Genomic DNA, 20,087 nt, shown 5'->3' with positions numbered 1-20,087 from the left:
CTGTTTTCCTTGAAATTTGAAAATATCCCATGACACCTCTAGGGGGTTCTCTGCAGCCCCCAGGGCATTTCAGTGCTCGTTGTAAGAAACATTGTGATGAAGCATTTTCTTAGCTCAGTTTCCCCAGGAGCAGACTCTGAGATGAAGACTGGTGTGCACGTGAGTGATTAAGGACCCGCTCTTGGGGGACTCCCTGGGAGTTGGGGGGCAGAGGGGAGGAGGGAGGGCAGAAGCCAAGCGGGGCCCTCTGCAGTGTGAGTTGTACCTCGTGTCAGGGGGGCAAGCACTCTGGGCTTTCCTTCACCCCGAACTGCTGTCACAGCAGAGGATGTGGGAGCAAATCCGCAGGCACCAGGGCTCTGTGCCTGCAGGAGAGGGCAGCGCCACTGACCAGAAAAGCACCATGACCGAAATGGGGAAGAGGGAATAAGAGTTTGGGCAGAGCAGCAACGTGACTACAGGCTCCATATGGACCAACAGACAAACACAGAGATTCATCAGAACAGTCAGTGGAGAAGCTGAATCAGGACAGAAGTGGAAGGTGTTTCTACAGTCAAGCATGTAGGCAACTAATGAAACTGGGCCTATTCAGAGAGGAAAAAAAAAAAAAAACTACTGAACATTCTGTTTCAAATATTGGATATCTCTAATATCCAAAATGCCATCAGCAGGTTTCTGGAGAAATATTTAACTTAAGGTATCGCTGCACTGCCATTCAAGGACATATTTTCAAATCTAGTAACTTCAGAGAGGCTTCCTGTGCTGTGGAGGGGGGCAGACAGAGCCCCGAGGGAGGCTGGAGCCCGAGGCATCCAGAGTCTCTGTCTGATTGTTAGCACGTCTGAAATGGAACCCGTGACTCCCCCACGAGCCTTATCATCCAGCCGATTAGACCCAAATCTGGGGTGCTGCTCTTGCCTCCTCACTTCCCTCACATCCTTCATCCATCCCTCAGCACATCCTGACGGCTCTACCTGTAAAGCATCTCCCCAGTCTGACCACTTCTCCCCCGTCCGCTAGGACCCTGGTTCGAGCCACCACCACCTTTTGCTGGAAATTGGAGAGCCTGACACACACTTTGTCCTCACTTCAGCCTTCTCACGTCGGCCAAGGGGGTCCCTACTACACATTCCTCAGTCCTCATCCAGGTCCACAAGGCCCTGCAGGACCAGGCCTTGGGCTGCATCTCGGACCCCATCTCCCACCACGGCCCCTGTCCCTGCCCCCACTAGCCACACCGACCCCATCACATGGGTTGGCCGGGCTGTGAGCCTGGGCCTCTGGTGCTTCCCATGAAGCAGCCTCCTGTGACTCTGCCACCCCGGAACCTCCCAAACAATTACGCAGATGTCCTCCGACGTGACATGAGGCCAGTCACAAGTAGCTGTTCTAACCGAAGTGTGTGGCATGGTACAGAAGCGGCCAGTGCAGCAGGACTGAACTCCTTCGGTGAGGACCGGGGCTGAGCACCGCCGAGCACAGAGGTGACGGCCGGGTACGCCCCTGCATCACCTGCGGGAGGTGGGCCCTGCCGGGGCACACGTGCTTCACACTGCCCTCCAAGTTAGCCCAACACGGGCACCTGGTGCAAATGTCAACAAAAACCTGAAACAAAATGTGTCTGCAATTCCATACACAGCCAAGAAAAACAGAGGAAGCTAACGGAAGCTGTTTCAGGCTAGAATCCACATAATTTCTCCCATCCTCTCCCACCTCCACAGCTGAGCTGGCTGTACGCCCAGCAAGGTTCAGACACTTTAATGATCTGCCCCGCAGTCAAGCGGAGCGTTTTCTTGAGCTGTGGTCCCAGGCCAACCTCGCCTGGCTTGTCTCATCAATCAATCAAGGATCAATATCCTTGACCTCTAGTGGGGAATTCAGCCTTGACTCCTCCATGATCCTGAGAAATTCAACCTGGTCCCAGACCTGGACATCTCAAACCTGAGTGCACAAGGCACATCTCCCTAGGCGGCAGGACCAGCGTCTGTGGTTCCTGTCCCTGGAGGTGCCCCCCACCTACCCCACTGCACCCGAGCCACTGGCTGCTCCTTCCATCCACTAACTTAGCTCATGGGAAGGAACTTGGAAATGTGCTTTTCCCATAGCCTTATATTCCCAAAGAGGTTTCAGTGCTTCTTATAAATTAGAGCCCTCAGCGAGGCCTGGCTCTGCAGACAAAGGCTGAGCAAGATGTCCCACGAGCATCACTGGTTGAGAATTACTCCTCCTGCCACCACCAGGGCTCCTGGGAGGAGCCGCCCACCACAGCCACCCGCCTCCAGCCTGGGCACCCTGACTGTGACCCCTGTGCCTTGGGGGCGACGCTCAGTTTCTTCTGAAAAAAAGAGGCAGGGCTCAACCCAGCCAGGCAGAACAACCCCAGGCCATGCTGGGAAGCTGCACTGGAGTTCATCCTGACTTCCTGACCTTGGGGGAAAACGATGCACATTTGAAGGACATTCTGAATTTAAAACGATCACCTGTGGGAACCCTGGCAAGTCAGAGGTGGTTATTTGGAGGCTCCCGTTACAGAGAGAACACCTTTCATCCTGTAAGTAGGGAGCGGGCGCATGACCGGTTTCCCCTGCAGGTGCTGGGTCAGCTAAAGATAGCGCGGAGCCCGCCGAGTGCGGCACAGACACCACATCCCAAAGATCTAACAGGAATAACCATCCAGTTACAACAGCTGCTGGCGACCTCCTGAGGTTAATCCGGCTGCTCTTCGTTATTTCAGAGGCGAAGCCACGGGACATACTAAGAGTCGACTCATGCTGCAAATATGTGTGCACTTGGGATTTTTCCTGTTCAGTAGATACAATCTGCATGAGGAAATCCATGACCTTCCCAATGTTTTTTCATATTAAAATAAATAGGAAACCTTTTTTTGTTTCTCCTCACCTCTGAAAAAAAAGAATTCCACAAGTTTGTGTTCTATGTCTATGGTTGCCAGAGGGGAGGGGGGTGGGAAAGGACAGACTGGGAGTTCGAAATTTGTAGATACTGACAAGTATATGTAAAATAGATAAACAAAATTATACTGTATAGCACAGGGAAATATATACAAGATCTTGTGGTAGCTCACAGCGAAAAAGAATGTGACAATGAATATATGTGTGTTCATGTATGACTGAAAAATTGTGCTCTACACTGGAAATTGACACAATATTGTAAAGTGACTATAATTCAATTTAAAAAAATTAAAATTAAAAATTAAAATTAAAAAAAAGAATTTCAGAATTTTTAAACTACTAAAGGAGTGTAAATACATGAAGAGTTCTAGAAAAGTCTCAGAGTTGAAAAGTTCTGTTTCAAGCAAATGGCATTTTTTTGTTGTTTTGCAATTTGGGGACTGTGGCCCAAAGCTATTAATATTTCTCCATGGTTCTGGCCTCCGCTGCTGTGAATGTAAATAGAATTCCTGGTGTCCGAGTCCTCTGGGTCCTCCTCTGTGAGCACTGAGCTCCCTCCCTGGCTCCCAGCCCTTAACCCCCTGCAAGGACGTGGCTCACTGGGCGGAGCCCTGGTATTCAAAGGGAATGGCATGTCCTGTAAGATGATACAGCGCTGTTTGCCAAGAGCGGGGGGACAAGGAAACACACTGAGTTTAGTGTGAGCAGAGAATTACAGAGACTAACAGTGATGGGTTATAAGGACGAGGGGCCTTTGTCTCGCAACTGTGGCCTGGAGGAGGTTGTGACTGGCCCGAGGCTGCGCACAGGTAACCGAGCTGGGTGCCTGACTCCCCAGCCAGTGCTCTCCCCATGAGTCCCCTCCATCCTCATCCTGACCGAAAGCAAGGAACTCTTAAGTACATCTGCCGTGGGGATGGGAGTGTCCAGCACAGTGAAGAGGGGTCCTCTGAGGTCGCGCTGAAAACCCCGTCTGCCGGCGGACAGTGTTTCCTGGATGACGTGTCCCAACACAGCAGCCACCCCGTGGTAGACTCGTGAGCAGGCAGGGATTTATCCCCTCCTGCGGCTGAACGGCTGCCACCACTTTCACAGGACTGCTCGGACACGGCTGCGTGGCCAGCCCCCACCGCCCTGGCCATGACCGCCTGCCGTAACACTTGCAGCATCGGATACCAGTTTCTGGTACCCGTGTAGAAAAGAGGAGGGGAAATGGCACCACCAGAGGAAGGGCAGGAGGGGTCTCACAGTAGAAGAAACCAACATGTGATGTGAGCGCTTCATGTAAATGCCAGTCACAGAGTTGCGGTCTGAATACTGAGAGTCACGTGGTCTGGGGTTAATTCCATCCAGGGGCGGATGCAAATGCCAGAGGTGACGACCTCATCTGTCTCTACCCAGAAAAGGCAGCATCTTCAGAGCAGGTGTTATTTGGAGTGCCCTTTTCATTACAAAACAACAACAAAAACAGCAAACTGCCACCTCTGACTCAAAATTTAAAAAGAAGAAGTCAAGCTTGTTTCAAAATAAATATGACCTCCAACTCTATAAGGCAGAGTCCTGTTTTTCTGGATAGCTGTAAAAGTTAAAAGTCACATCAAAACAGACATGCACAACTTAAAAGAAATAAGAACACACATGAAGACGTGAATTATAAGTGAACATGACAGGAATTTTTACTGACTTGTCCTACCATTCTTAATGGGTTGTGTCATCCACTAAACCTGGCACCCTGTCAGAAGCCCATCCAATGGCTCATGCTGGTCCCAAAAATCAGACAAGTATTTAGTAAAAAAGGACTGCTCCAGGTGTTTCTTCTACAGAGCTGATGGAAGTCTCAGGGATAGGACCCTTCCAAATATTTACTCATCCCCTTGGGAGCCAGGCACTGTTACACACCCAGAACGACCGCCTGGGCGAAACCACACACTTGTGTTCAGAGCAGTTACCTTCTGGGGGGAAGACCAACCAGCAATACACACAAATACAAATGCACATCAGTGGTGACCAGTGAATAACAACAAAGCTGAGGGGTATCGGGAGTCCTGGGTATGCTACTTTAGGAGAGTCAGAGAGGGGTTCCTTGATAAGATTAGCATGAACTGAAGAGTGAGTCAAGGTCAAAGCAGAAGAGTTAAGTATCTAAGTTAAGTATCTCCTGAGCAGGAGTGCGCTGGTTTGTGCAAGGAAGCCCTCGGGGGCTGGAACAAAATGGGCAAAGACAGAATGCAAGGAGCTGAAGCTAGAGAGATGGCGGGAGCCCATCTGCGCGGCTCTGTCCAATAGGAATAGGGGTTTGGACTTTGATTCCGGAGTTATGGGAAGGCTTTAAGAAGAGGACTGACACGATGTGACAGATTTTGGAAAGGTCCTTTTGGATGAGCTGTTAGGAACAGCAGAGAGAGTCAAGGGTCAGAGTGTGCTTTAGGCACGTTAACTTTGAGATGCCCAGAGACATCCACCAATCAATACATGAAACGAGAGACGAATTTCTAACAAGAGACAGCCGTGCCTGACAGTCTCCCAAAGCAAAGCTGACGAGCAGCTGAGGGAGGGGTGGACTTTCGTAAGCAGGGACACTTGGGGCCCGGTTGATGTTAGCCACGGAAAGGTGGTTCCTGGATGTGTTCCAGCTTCTTACCTGGTTCTCAGAAGCTCCTGTACTGATGGGAAGCTGCCACTTACGGACTTGGTCACGTTTAAAGCTGATTCTGGGGCTTTCATGTGGCCAAAGAACAAGCAGTCCTTTCCGGGGAGGTGGGGACATTTTCATCCCCTGACTGTTTGACATCCAAGTGAATCAGTTTCACAAGAAGCAGTGGTAAACAGCAGAAAAGAGAGAACATGACTACTGAGGTGACATTCTTCTGTGGTGCGGACCTGAAAACCAGTTCTCAGTACACTCGGGTTAATGAGGAACCAGCAATCAGCTGGGTGGATGAGAAGAGAACCAGCCAAGGCTGTGCCTCAGGACCTTGGGCTCGTCCTCAGCCTCTTAGCTACCGCGTCTATCAAACGAGGTGGCCTGGATTCTGTCCTCAGGGTCCCTTCCACCTCTAACTGGATGACATTTTTCAGTATATATACACATATACGTGTATGTGCGTATACACAAATATAAGTTTGGGATACACTCTAAATAATATTTTAGAAGGAATCAAAATGTAAGGGCTAATCAAGAATCATTATTTGCTTGAGGACTACATGGGATCCAAGAGTCTTTAAGCTGATTTTCTTCCTTCCTACACTTAAGGCTGTGAACAAAAGGGAGACATGAAGGCAAGATTCTAAAGGATTTTACCCGGGATAAAGCAGAATACAGTTTTGTATGTGCATAATAACCTCTCACATAAGAAGCAAAAAGTATGTAATTTTTTTAAAGATTGCAAGGAAACATAGCCAGAGCTAATGCAGCTGCTTCTAAGAGTGGTATAAAGGGTAAATTTCCATTTTTTTAAATAACTTTGTTTTTTTCAAATTTTGTACAGTGATCAAAAAAATTTAATGCAGAGAAATTCCACTTTATGAAGACTCTCAGCCTCCACACTATCCAATAAAGCCAGTGTCAGTGGCCTGAAATGGGAGCAAAAGGCCCAAGCCGTGCTGTCCGAGAGCTCAGGGCACAGCGGGAGGAACACGGCCCCAAGGCCACGTGGGGGCCAGAGAGCGAATAAGGCGAAGAGGTGGGGATGGCAGGCGTCAGGCAAGGATGAACACGGGCCAAGGTTCAGAGATGAGAGAGAGAGAATAGCTGTTCAAGAAACAACAGAGGGCTCGCCCTGACCTTGGCGAGCCACAGGAAGCACGGGGCAGGGGTAAGATGAGGCCGAGAAGGAACAAGACCTCCAGGAAATGTGCGACCCAGCTGAGGAGCTGGAGCTCCACCCCGGCCATCAGAAGGTGTTTTAAGCACCTAGAGGCCCAAACCTGAGACCGTGGGGATCTCAAAGGACCCTTACTTCTGTCTCATCTGTGAGGCTGACCTGAAGACCTCTCTAGGGAGGTATGAAGTATCTGGCAGACCTTCCCAAAGTGACCAGGCCTCTCCTTTCCTTGGAAGGAGGAAGCCTCTCTACCTGCTGAGATAAAAATCACAGAAAGCGCATCTCTCCATCAATTTCATCTATTTTAAGAACTTAAGTAGGGAGGGTATAGCTCAAGCAGCATGCATGAGGTCCTGGGTTCAATCCCCAGTGCCTCTTCTAGGAATAAATAAAAATAAGTAAACCTAATTACCTCCCCCCACTAAAAAATAATAATAATAATTTTTTTAAAAAGCCAAAAAACTTAAGACAGTGAAGAGATTGCTGCTTCCTCCTCCCTTCTGGTCCTCCCCTCTCATCCCCGGTGACAGGGTCTGGACAGCCAAGGCTGAAGATCAGGTAAGCTCAAAAGCAGGGTCACCTGCATTGCAGCCTAAGTCCCAGTGTGGACACGGACAGCAAAGGTCTGAATGGCAAACAAATAACTATGCAGGTTCTCAGTTAGAGGCTTCTGTGAACTTCCTGGAATGCTTTCAGTAACATTTCGACCAGGACTGTGATGCTTTGGGCTCAAGCAGTCCTTGAGCACTTGTGGAGAGTGTAGCTGGCTTCCCAACGTAGACTTCTGACCGACTCGTTTCCAAAATATTGCAAATTTGCAGCAGATACGTCAGGAGGTGTGATGTAAAGTAATAAGGATGCCAACTTGTTCTGATCAGAAAAGTGACTGCACTTTTGGACAAAAAATGGTCATGCTTATTAGATCAAGTGGATTCTTTTAAACTGAAATCAGAGAACCTGGAACATGGTGGGGGAAGAAGCGATATCCTGGCAATTCTAGGGTAATCATACCAGGAAGAGGCCATTTGAGTGAATTCACTTTAAAATAACTCCATATTTCACACTAAATAGCAGGGGACAAGGCTTAATTAAAATATTATTTTTAAAAATATATTATGAAACTAAGATATATTTTATCTTAAACAAGGTGTAAGTTATAATTGCAACTCTGCCCTAATAACTAATGGGTTCTGCTGACATTGTCTGGCATTTGTTTTCTGACAAAATCATATCACATGACCCAATATCCATGAATTTACTGTTTCCTTTTGTAGCATAAAGAGGCTCATTTTTGCAAACATGTTAGAAAGATCCATCAATTTTTCCTAATGGCCTCTCCTCATCTTTGTTCTTCAAGACATGCTTTTTGGAAGTTCCATCCTGTCACCTTCCTTCTCAACACTCCGGTCCTCAAGCGTCAAGGGGTCCGATGCCCCCAGCGCCTCACTCGTCAGGACCCCATCAGTTCAGCACCATCGCTTGCGGCAACTTCATGAAATGCTGCATCCTCAGCCAGGCTCACCAGTTCATCTCACAAGTAGATTACCTCTTACTTGTATCACATGTTACAGAATTTTCACACTGTCTGGCAATCAGAGGGAATGGACCGACAGAGAGGGTCTCAGAGAACAGTTACACAGACGAGATACTGGAGGAGAGGTCAGTTTTATAAGTGGTCGGTGAGCTGGAAATGTGTCAGTTTCGTGACAACGCCTCCTTCCGTGCACAACCTCCTGACAACCCCACCATGGACACCAAGCACCCTTTGTGCTTTGCCGCACAGGCAGATGAGATGAAACAGAGGTGGACTGACTTTCTAACAGCAGGCTCCCCCGTGAACAACAATGTTACAGCAGAAAGCAAAGCTGGACGATGAAACTTTGCTTCCCTACCCTGCTGCACACCAGGATTCATTACCACATGTAACCGGGAGTAACCCCAGGCTCAGGGATGGTACCGTCACTTGCCCTTTGAGATCTACCCTGAGGTGTCTGCCTTATCTGACCCTGGATTAACAAATCTGCCTCATTTCAGATGCTGCTTGATAATCTCGCTTCTGAGAACAAAGGAGCAATCACAGGTCAGCCTTGGGAAAAGAATCTAGAAAAAGGGATCCAGCAGTGTGGCTTAGGGGAAGACTCCACTGGGGAAAGTGAAACAGGAGAGAGATGACAAAAACAACATCAACTGGGTGTAAACAGACGAGACCAAGCTCCCCATCGGCCACATCCTCAGGGAAAACTTGAATGGCCCAACATCCTCAATACGGCCAGTCTTGTCTCCAACCAGAATTGGATCAGAGATCAAAGTCCACACCCCCAGTCTCATCCCACTCTTTGATTGTCTTTATATGGTTTGTATTTACCATATTTTCCTTTGAGGCAGTGGAGACCTGTTTGGCTGACTAGGGTGAGTCCCTAGGAAGAAAGGGGCCACATGTCCTACTCATCTTGTAGTTTCACCCTCTCTTCCTTTTCCACCATTTGCTCCCTCTCTTCTTTGCACATAGTGATGCTCAATAATTTGTCTATTGAATTGAATCCAAGCCTTCCAGTAAACATGAAATCTGATGTTCACAAAGAAAGAGGACAGGGAGCTAGACCAGACAAGGCCCCGAGGTGGAATTTTTCCATGAGTCTACAGGCAGAGGGAGAGGAAACAAAAAAGGTAGCTCTGGCCAAACAAATGAGGTTACGTGGGGTGAGAAACAGTGGAAGACCTTGCTACTTAATCCATCTTACCCAACCCTGCTTTTAGAATAGAACTGAACATAACAATCTGTCAGCAGTGAAAGGATGACATAAAAGGATGCCCGTGATGCTCAGCATTCCTAAATTCCTCTTGTACTATGAGAGCAAAGAGACCTACAATCGTCTCTTTCTGGTTTAAAGACTTCCAGGGACTGATCGTGTTGCAAGCCAGTCACTCCATCCCATCTACGATGCCTCATAAATTACTACGAATTTGAAAAGGTCCTGACAAGAGAGCTCTTGACTTAGAACTGTTAAGATCTTTTTCAACTGCTGGATGCCAACTCTTACCTAATTATTTCCCCTAACAATTCCTGCACCTAATGGCTTCAGTGTAGAGACACAGTAAGGTCCCTACATCTTCAGTACAGGAAATCTGCCTTCCCGCCACGTGCCAACCCAACAAACGGCCCACTGGCCATCCCCCGAGGCGCCTCTGATCGCTGTCTTCAAAGCAAATTAGAGAACTTCATTTCCCAACCCCATTCCCAGCGGCCACCCTGCTACTCACTACTGCTCCACTCTGTTCAAGCTCAAGAGGAAACAGTCTAGGACAACTTCAGGTCCTTTGTAATGTTCGTTAATCTCTCAACACTCTTTTGAGCGTACTGTCAGGACCTGAGCTGTGACCCAATTGTGCAACCTTGGTAAAGAGTCTGGGCTTCCTGTATCCTCTGAGCTGGTCTAATAAAGATCTGCTTACGCCAAGTACAAAGGCATGACAGACGCAGTCCCAACCCTGGATTGTTTTAAACTAAATCAATCTATTTGGGGGGGAGGGTACAGCTCAAGTGGTAGAGCACATGCTTAGCATGCACAAGGTCCTGGGTTCAATCCCCAGTACCTCTTCTAAAAATAAATAAATAAACAAACCTAATTATCCTCCCCCAAAAAATATAACAAATAAACCAAAGTAATTGGCAGTCACTGTATAATACTTAAATATGCAATACTAAATTATGTAGCCAGGTCCCAAAGTGCCGGAGAAGATTCAAGGTTCTTCACAGCCTTTTCATCCAGTGCTCGGGGGAGAGTCTGGACGTCCTGGGAAGAGAAGGCGGCCAGGTCCCACCACGGAAGACTGTGGGGAGCCTCCTTCACGCCTGGCGGCAGCACAGCCAGCTCTCACTGCAAGCAGCCCAGAACAGGCAGAAAATTCATTCCTGACTGCAACCCAGCACTGGTCAGACGTTCACTGAAAACCCCTGGTAATTGCAAGAGAGAACCTAGAGGACCTGCTAGCTCATCCTTCTCTGCACCTGGGTTAAGACAGAGGAGAGCAAAGGAACGAACATTTGATTTGGTCCTCAGAAGAAACGTTGCCCCCGGGCTGCAGCTGGATGCCACACACTCATCCCTTCCCCAAGGTCCAGGCTGAGGCGGCCCATTTAATCGAAGCTTGTATTGACTGCCAAACTGTACCATGAGGATGTTGGCCACAGTGCTACCCAATGTCTCTGAAGTAAATGTCTCCTGAGTATCCAAACTCGAAATAAGGAAAACAGTGTAACTTGGGTGTTTTCCCATTTGCCTTGTCAATCATCCACTTCAGCTCAATTCAGACCTAAGCAGAGTGATTTTAACGAGACCCTCCGCAATGGCTACTCATTCACCTCCTTTGAAATGCCCTCTGCTCTGCTTTATCCTTTCAGCATTATGTTCAATCTTAGAAACTTCAAGCCATCTGCTAGAAGTAAGATTATAAAATATGCCATTCTTGGGGAAGTGTCTTTGTCCTTCGTGGGACAATCTTACCTGCATATGAGTCTGTTTTTCACCAAGGCTGTAAAAATCTCCTGAAAGAGTTTATGCTGGGGGTGTTTGCTGAAGTTTCTCTCATTCTTGTAGTGTATACTGAGATGAAAGAGACAGAAAAGCATTTTGTAATAAAATAAACAAACTTATTTAGGATGCCTCAAAATTACCACCGCAGAGAAAGATCACTCATATGCATGCAAACACTGAAGGACTCTTGGAACTGAAGGTACCATGAAAGGCAAGTATCAGCTGTTAAAACAGGAAGTAGAAATTCAATTACAAAGTTAATAATAAAGATTATAGTAAAGCATATGTATTTCATTTTACCGATTAACTAAATTATTCCCTACAGATACTTAGCAACTAAAACTGGTGAGAGGGAAGAAAAGAGCATATGGAGAGAGACAATGATTGGGCACATTATCCAGACAGCTGTGCAAGAGGCAGAGAAGTGTCCCTCCTGTCACTCCTGTCACGTTGCCGCCCACCCAGCCCGCGGGCTGCTACTGCTATTAACACCAGTGGATGCCTTGTATATTTCCTTGTAGATAACAGGGAGTTATTAACACAGGCTATGGCCCTTCACCTGTGAGAGGGTTTGTGGTCGCTGTGTGTGTGTGTGTGTGTGTGTGTGTGTGTGTGTAACAAAGTCATGAGATAGTCTAGCCTCAGCTGTTTTTCCCAGATATTACAACCATCAGAGAGGTTAAAAATACCCCCAAAGCACTCTACCTTAAAACTGGAAAAGGATAAGAGATAATACACAAAAGGGTCACAGTGATAAAATATATAATACAATATTTTTGTGCACATGAAAATAGATCAATTTTAAGATCTAGGCTGAAAACGCTGGAATTACACAAACATACCACCTCAGAGGCAGGTTCTGGAGTCTCGTGTTGTTGTTTGGATTGTTCTGCCTTTGTTGGACTGTGTGTCCCTACCCTAGGCAGGTGAGGGCTGTCACAGTTCTTAGTAATGAACACAGGCAGACTGAATACGTAACAGTTTTTAAAGAATTTTGTGTTCCTCACTAAACGTGTATTTGAAAATTTTGAATTCATGTGGTATTATGAAACATTTGTGGACTATTGAATTCACTGTCATAAAATGACAGGGAAAAGAAACCTAGGCCGAATAAATAGATAAATGATCATTCTAAAACATTTATATTGAGATTTCATGTCAATTCATTATTTACATGGCACTTCGTGCCAAATGACTTTAACACACTGTAAAACCGAGAGAAGCAGCTCCAGGAGGGTGGTGGCCACAAGAATGCACAGCTTCTAAAAGGTCTGCACGCAACAGGAGAGAGAAACAGAGGCTGACACTTCCTTTGTGAAAGGTGAGGGACTGAAAGCCTCGTTGTTTTGACAACCCCAGTCGTCAGCCAACACATCTGTTCACAGGAGTAGCTTTTTTTATGCCGCCTCATTGCTGCAAGATACAGAGAGACCAAAAGCTAAAGACAAAACTTGGAGTCAGCCTAGCCAGTCAACAACCTGAGCCACTTCCTCATGGAGCAAACGCCAAATGATGTCAGCCAGGTGTCCTGAAACTCCCAGGTCAGTCTCACCTGCAGCCACTTGGCCTGTCATTTACACACTATTTCTAATCTAAATTACTGAAGGAGGAATCCCCATGGTAAATTTTAAAGTGGGTTTTCAGTTTTAGCTCCTGCGCCAAACTGAAATAAATCTTTGGGCTAATGAGGATAGGCTGGGAAGGCAAGGGACTTACTGGATTTTCTTACCTAAAATTTTCAAGTTCGACGGCTTCCGTGGACTCGTGCCACTGCCCTCGAGCCCTGTGCCCGGCCGCCCCGATGGCGGGCTCAGACTTCGTCATGCTGCTCTGCGCACTTTCGAAGTTAATGGCTGGGAGCTACAGAAACAGAGGCACAGAGGATGAGAGGATGACGCTTCAGCAGAGGATAAAGGAAGTCACAAAAGAAGGGGAATGAAGGGAACAAGTGTTTCCCCAGCCAACGGCTAACATGACAGCTGTGCCGAATGTGGGGCAGGGGTTTACCAAGCTTTAGATATCCTTGACCTAAGTGTTTACTCTATCTTATGCTGCTTTTTCTCCATAGCCTGTAACACCACCTGTCACGTCTTACAGTTACTGATGTATTTTCAGTCTCCCTTGATTAGAATGTCAGCTTGAAGCAGGAGCTTGCCTACTTCTGTTCAATGCTGTATCCTTAGCACCTAGAACACTGCTAGGGATACAGGTCTGGGTGAGGACTGGGCATTAGGCGCTTCTGAAGCTTCTTGGGTGATTCAAACGTGCAGTGGAAACAGGGAGCTCACAGATGCAGCTGGAAACTCTGTGGACTGGAGTGGAGCCCCAAACTGAGAATGAGTCACCTCCATTCATTCATCTTCATCAATCACACACACTGCTTCCCAGGACTTACGGGTATAATGGCAAAGAAGAGTCCATCACTTTTAATCAGTCGGAATGTTTCAATTCCTCTATCATGTTTATAAAAGTCATAAAAATACAGAATTCACCATAGGAAAAGTAAAAATTTGCTTAAATTATAACAACTTGAGTATGCCCCCATTTACAACATGAACTGGTAAATGTTTAATAAATTGTGACACTGTCCGTATTCAAATAGTTTCACTTAACCAACCTGTAATTGGGGCTAGCCCTGAGAATTGTTTCTTGTACCACAGTAAAGCTGAACAAAGTGCAAGTTCTCCATTCTTTCCCCAGTGCAAGTGAGGAATGTTCTGTAATTAGCTAATTACAGATGAAGTCAGGAAAGCATAATGTAACTAAATAAAAACTACTCTTTTCAGTTAAGTCATGCTGTGCTAAATATTATAGTTATCAAATAAAGCTACAATATGCTGTACTTGTGGTCCTCGTCTATCAAAGTACTTGATAGAAATCTGCAGAAAGACACTGTTTCCTTATCCAAAGAGAACATTTCGGACTTCCCGTAAGGCAGTCAGCTTACAGAAAGACACATCATAATGAGGACATTGTTTAATAGATAGCAAACCCCTCCCCAAACCCTTCTTCATCACATGCCAGCCACAGCTGAAGTCTCAAAATTATTAATAAATCTTACAGCCTGTGTGTTTTCAGTAAAAGAAAGTATGAGGATTATGTGGTACGTTAAGTTCAATATAATCAGTTGTAACTCTAGTTACTGTAAGCAAGTCTCTTTATCGACTATAGTGAAACCAGGCGTTTACCTGTGCCTTTTGTCTTTTCTTGTTTATAGACAGTTACTGTACTGACGCTGTTGCAAAGGCGCTTCATCTTTAAGAAGATTCACAGGAGGTTTACAGAAGGAGGTCCACATCAAGATGACAGCTATTCAAAGACTCCAGCCCATGCCGCCCTTGGACTCAAGACACAGGAAGCTGTCCTTCCCCTGGGGCCCCTAGATGAGGCATTCAGACATTTTTACTCCCCAACAGGCAGGGACAATGCCCCTACTAAGCCTGGAAGCAGCCACAGAAGACAGACCGCTGCCCCTCTGCACTCACTTATGATGATGGGAGTCAATTATCTGGGGAGGAAATGAGATGGGAAGGAAGAGGGCAGGACACAGGCATTTAAGGACACAGCAATTAGCACCAAGATGGCAGAAAAGGCAACTCCCAGGAGACCTGGAGGCCCACGATGGTGGGAGATCCAACCTCCAGTGGACCCTGAGCTTCATTATACACACTGCAATGTACTAGCTGGTGAATGACAGACCCACAAGCACTACGACAATTCCCAGGCTGACCATGAAAGGTCAAAAAGAGGGCAGTGACCCAATTCCTGGGAATCCTCGTTCCTTCCCCAGGGTAGTTGGAATAATCCTCTCATTTGTTAGCATATAAAAACTAGCAACACGGTGCTCGGTGCTCGCGGCCTTCTGGGAGGGCCGGCACTGTCTATGGAGTGTATCTCCCTTCACCTTAACCACCCCTCCTTCCCCGTGTGTGTCTCTCTAAATAAATCTACTTTTACTCAAAAAAAAAAAAAAAAAGTTAAAAAATAGTAATAAAAAATAAATCTTACATCCTATAAAACTACATTTCTATCTCAGTTCAGTGGGCCAGTCCACAACCACCACAAGACAACAGGCCATGGGCACTTGCGGTAACGCTCAGTGGTTAAGAGAACAAATGCTGGGCCAGATGCCCTGGGTTTAAATCTACTCTTTGAGAGCTGCATGATCTTTTTATTTTGGGTTTTTTTTCCTAATTGAAGTACAGTCAATTACAATGTGTCAGTTTCTGGTACAGAGCACAATGTCCCAGTCATGTATATACATACGTATTTTCGTTTTCATATTTTTTTCCATTAAAGGTTATTATAAGATATTGAGCATAGTTCCCTGTGCTCTACAGAAGAAACTGGTTTTTTGAGAGCTGCATGATCTTGAAAGTTACTTAACCTCCCTGCACAACGGTTTCCACATCATTACGATAGAAATAATAACAGTAGTACGTAGTTTTAGAGTTATTATGAAAACTAAGTGACTTGGAATTTATAAAGCACTTGCTATGTGCCAGGCATAATTCTAAGTGCTTTAAATTCTTTTAGTCCTCAAAATCATTCCCATGGCACAGATGAATCCACTAAGTAGATGAAATCTGTCCTTCCAAATGACACGATGAGATGGGATCACCCAAATGATGCTGGGCATGAAGTCGCAGCAGTGAGTGGACCGTCCTGTGCGACACGGGACACAGAGGGACGCAGCACGCAGGAGGCAGGTGTTCCAGGACCAAGGGTTTTCAAAGCCCCTTGCCACCACAACTCCCAGAATCCTGCCTGTGAGAGAGAAGGCGGGCAGCACGCGGAGAACGAGCCTCCTCCTGCTCCTCAAAAGCCATCCCGCCACTGTCCGTGCCACTTGTCTGGGTCTCACGACTGTCACCTGCCACACCCCCCTTCCTACACCCAGCCCCTCAGAACACAGCTACAGTGCCTCCTGCTTTTTCCTTCCACAGCATCTACCAAAACTTCTTTTATTTCAAGGCAACTAATGGGCTTGTAATGAATTATTTTCTTTCTTTCATCTTTTTTTTTCTAATTGCACACCAATTTCTTCATTCCCTATGGCTTTAAGTGCAGGAAAAAAAACTGAATTCCTGCTCAAGGCAAATTACTTCAAGGTTCATGAAAGCAAAACTTCTGATGAAGCCTCCAACCAGCTTTGTACTTTTCCTTTGCTTCAACAACCCTGGGCAATTCTTTTGCTTGAAGTATTCGGTTTGCCGGGACTGTGATGGAGGGGCCCCTCCCCCTCAGTGTGTCTCTGGCCCCACTTCTGTCGGGACAGAACGGTCCTGCAGAACAGCAGGCCCTACGGTGGTGAAGCAAGGTCCGCAGAGACACGCGGGGAAGACAGGACAAGAGGAGACAGTGAGGGGAGGGCCTGGCTCCAAAGAGATTCAGATGAAGCACACCCAGCTCTTTGCAATTCTCTGCCCAAACCCATGAGGTTCACTTCCGCTGCAACAGCTTAACCGGCCATCTTGGCTCATTATCAAAGGACAGGCCAGGTCTTGTGAGAACAGAAACTCAGGTGAGTGGGCCTTAATCCCAGGTTTCCTTTTTCAAACGGACTGCAAAAAATCTGCAAGCCTAATGTGTAGCCAACTAGCATTCTCTGATGGGCATTTCCTCTGGACTCTGACTTTGCTTTGTTTCCAAGCCTTGCTTTTCTTTGATAATAATCTAAACACTTTATATATCTTTATGTTCTTTCTGGAGCAATCAAGATACAAATAAATTCTTGATTTATTCACTATAATATCTTACTTCTATAAATATCTCCACATTATTTTACAGAAAAAAGAATAGGGTGTTCGGAGTAACATTTATTATTTAAATTATTTAAAATTGCATGGAAGTTTTATAAATAGAATTAAGAATGAATTTTGTGACCCTCGGGATCTTTGTATAAATAAGCTGTTTATTATTTTCATTTTTTCTCAGAACTATCTACTTTCTGAATAATTCAAGCATTACAAACACGCATTTTTGAATGGTGAAATGATGAAAAAGACACACTGTGTGAAGTTCTCAGACAACAGACTGCAAATTCTAAAATTGGTTAAAGGGAGGAAACTCTTAAATTCACTTTCATGAAGCCAGCTAGGTGTTAACAAGGGAGTGGCGTTGAAAGGAGGCACAACAGATCCACTGAGTGTGGGCTTCAAAGCTGCACAAGCAGAACCAAAACTCATCACACATATCTCTTTGACCCTGGCCAGAGGGTTATACTTGCCCACGAGGTCACCGAATTTTTAAGTTACAATTCAATTTGGCAAAAACTGACCAAGAACTCACCGAATACAGGATACAGTGAACCGGAGGCTAAAGTCAAAGTTGCTAGCATCGGGAAATAGACCATCTTGTCAGGAAATGAGACATGTAGACATATGTTTCCAAGGCAAGGAAGAAAATGATGCTACAATGTTGAAAGAAGGTACTTTGGCAAGAGAGGAATCCCTTCTAGAATGGAAGAGAAAGGAAAGCTTTTTTACGGAGGTGCTGTCATTAGATCTTGATCTTGGAAATAGTTAAAATTTGATGGGAAAGAAACTTGGGAGAAGGTCAAATTTGAGAAAAAGCAAAAAGTTGGAATATCTGACATCCTGGTTACATCTTAGGATGCACAGTGAGAAGGGATGGGAACCACAGCCAAAACTATGCTGAGTCAGCCTGCTTCCCTCACTAAGAAAGAATGGACTGACGTGGCGCACCCGCTCACGACAATCAGCGCACCGTGGGCCAGGAAGACCGCGCAGACAGACCGAGAGTAGTGACGCTGAAACGGGCAGGCGAGGAGAAGAGAGTTCCCGGGGTGGGGACGGGGTTGCAGCCTTAAGAACGGAGAAGCAAGAGGAGAAAAAAATATTTTCAGGCTGTGCTTACTTCAAATCAAAGCTCATCTATTTTTTGAACTGTAATTTCACTTCCCAAGTCATTTAAAAGGTATCTCAGTGGTCAGAGGCAGACACTGCGAAGACAGAGTATTTGGGTTAGAGCCGTATTCTACCATTAACCGACTGTATCATCCTGGGAAACTCACTTAACTTCTCTGTGCCTCAATTTCCTAATCTGAGGGAACCGTGGGGCTCTGGTCATGAAGCAGGGTAACGCAGGGGAAGCACGGGGCACACAGCATGCGCCTCTGTGTAGGAACTGTCATGTTTGACCTTAATATGCCGTCAAATCCTTAGACAATTATTCTCCACTACAAACAAATACACAAAAAAGCTGTAGGTGGAGATCAAGAGAGCACAGTAGGCAGCCATAAAAAATGATAAAATAATGCCATTTGCAGCAACATGGTTGTCCCTGGAGAATGTCATTCTAAGTGAAGTAAGCCAGAAAGAGAAAGACAAATACCATATATCACTTATATGTGGAATCTAAAAAAAAGACAAATGAACTTATTTACAAAACAGAAACAGACTCACAGACATAGAAACCAAACTTATGGCCACCAGGAGGGAAAGGAAATGGGAAGGGATAGCCTGGGAGTTCAAGATTTACAGACACTGACTAATACATATAAAATAGATAAACAGGTTTGTACTTTAGAGCACAGGGAACTATATTCAATATCTTGTAATAGCTTACGGTGGAAAAAATACAAAAACGAATATATGTATATGACTGAAGCATGGTGCTGTACACCAAAACTGACACAACATTGTAAACTGACTATATCTCAATAAAAAAAAAATTTTTTTTTAAAAGACAGCAGAATAGGAGGCGCAGAGCTCACCTCCCACCAAGAACACATCAAAAATACATGTACCTGTAGAGAAATTCTCACTGAAAACCACCTGGAGGACGGCAGGAAGCCCCTCCTACAACCCGGTGTAAAGAAAGGGCCACAGGGGGTCGGGCAGGAAGGAGGAGTGACGGGCCGACCTGTGCCCCTAGGAGGGGACACACACAGGAGGGGATGTCACAGGCTCGGAGATCCTCCCGGGGATCTCCTGGTTTGAGCCCCAGCCCTGGGGTCCAAAACCGGGAAGATGAGTCCCTCAGTGTAACCAGGGGTAACCATGGGTAACCAAATGATGGATAACAGGAAATGACAGGGAAAATACCAAAAGTGCAGATACATGAACAATTGAGATTTGACAGTAAGTGCCAACACAATTATGGAATTCAGGTGTGTTTCACAGTTTATCATTCTTACTACTGAATTAGGGCCTATGATTCATTCTGAGGCAATCTCTGTGTTTGGGTTTGTGAGAAAGATCAAAATTCATCTTTCTGATGTGGATATTAAAGTATTTCAGCATTAAAAAAAAAAAAAACAGTGGGACTTACAGGAGGACTGTAAGAAGGTGACACTCCACTCACAAAGAGCACAACAACACGTGCTTGCTCCCAGGAATGAGGCGGAGGAAGCAGACAGAAACTGCCCGGGCTCCGGCTGGTTTCCCGTGAGCACCCCAGCGCACAGCGGGGCCACCCCGAGCGCTGCCCTGACCCCTGTCGCTCCAGCACGGCCTGCACTAGAGTGAAGGCCGCGTAGTTGAGGAGGGTGCACACCTGGACACAAGGGGGACAGAGCCAGCCTGGACCCAGCACAGCATCCTCAGTGGGCAGCCTTTACCGGCTTCTGCAGAGGAGGTGGATCGGAAGCTGTCTCCAGCACTGACCAGCTGCCAGGGCCAGCCCAGTGCATACTCAACCCAAAGAGGGGGCCCAGTCTGGCTCCACCTGCTCCAGTGAGGCTCCCCTCTGGGGCAGGGTGCAGATACTGGGAGGGGGAGGGTACACACTTAGACAGAACAGACCAGCTCAGACCTGACCCTCCGGGCTTCTGCTCCAGCAACTTGGGTCCCAAC

At 46.4% G+C, this 20,087-nt stretch overlaps 1 protein-coding gene across 4 annotated transcripts in view; it reads right to left on the bottom strand.

Annotated features, from left to right (window-relative positions):
- The window catches only part of NEK10 (NIMA related kinase 10), a 177,918-nt gene that overhangs the window by 137,145 nt on the left and 20,686 nt on the right, over window positions 1–20,087 (bottom strand). For all 4 annotated transcript variants that reach the window (XM_031469795.2, XM_064496828.1, XM_031469796.2 and 1 more), the window contains exons 4-5: window positions 12,998–13,128; window positions 11,239–11,337 (exon numbers count right to left, since the gene is read on the bottom strand). In XM_031469795.2, the coding sequence (XP_031325655.2) occupies window positions 11,239–11,337; window positions 12,998–13,128 (230 nt within the window). The remainder of the gene's footprint in view (window positions 1–11,238; window positions 11,338–12,997; window positions 13,129–20,087) is intronic.

The sequence above is a fragment of the Camelus dromedarius genome, chromosome 17 (assembly GCF_036321535.1).
Source record: "Camelus dromedarius isolate mCamDro1 chromosome 17, mCamDro1.pat, whole genome shotgun sequence".
In the NCBI taxonomy this organism is placed as follows: Eukaryota; Metazoa; Chordata; class Mammalia; order Artiodactyla; family Camelidae; genus Camelus; species Camelus dromedarius.
This window is presented reverse-complemented; position numbering and strand designations above follow the sequence as displayed.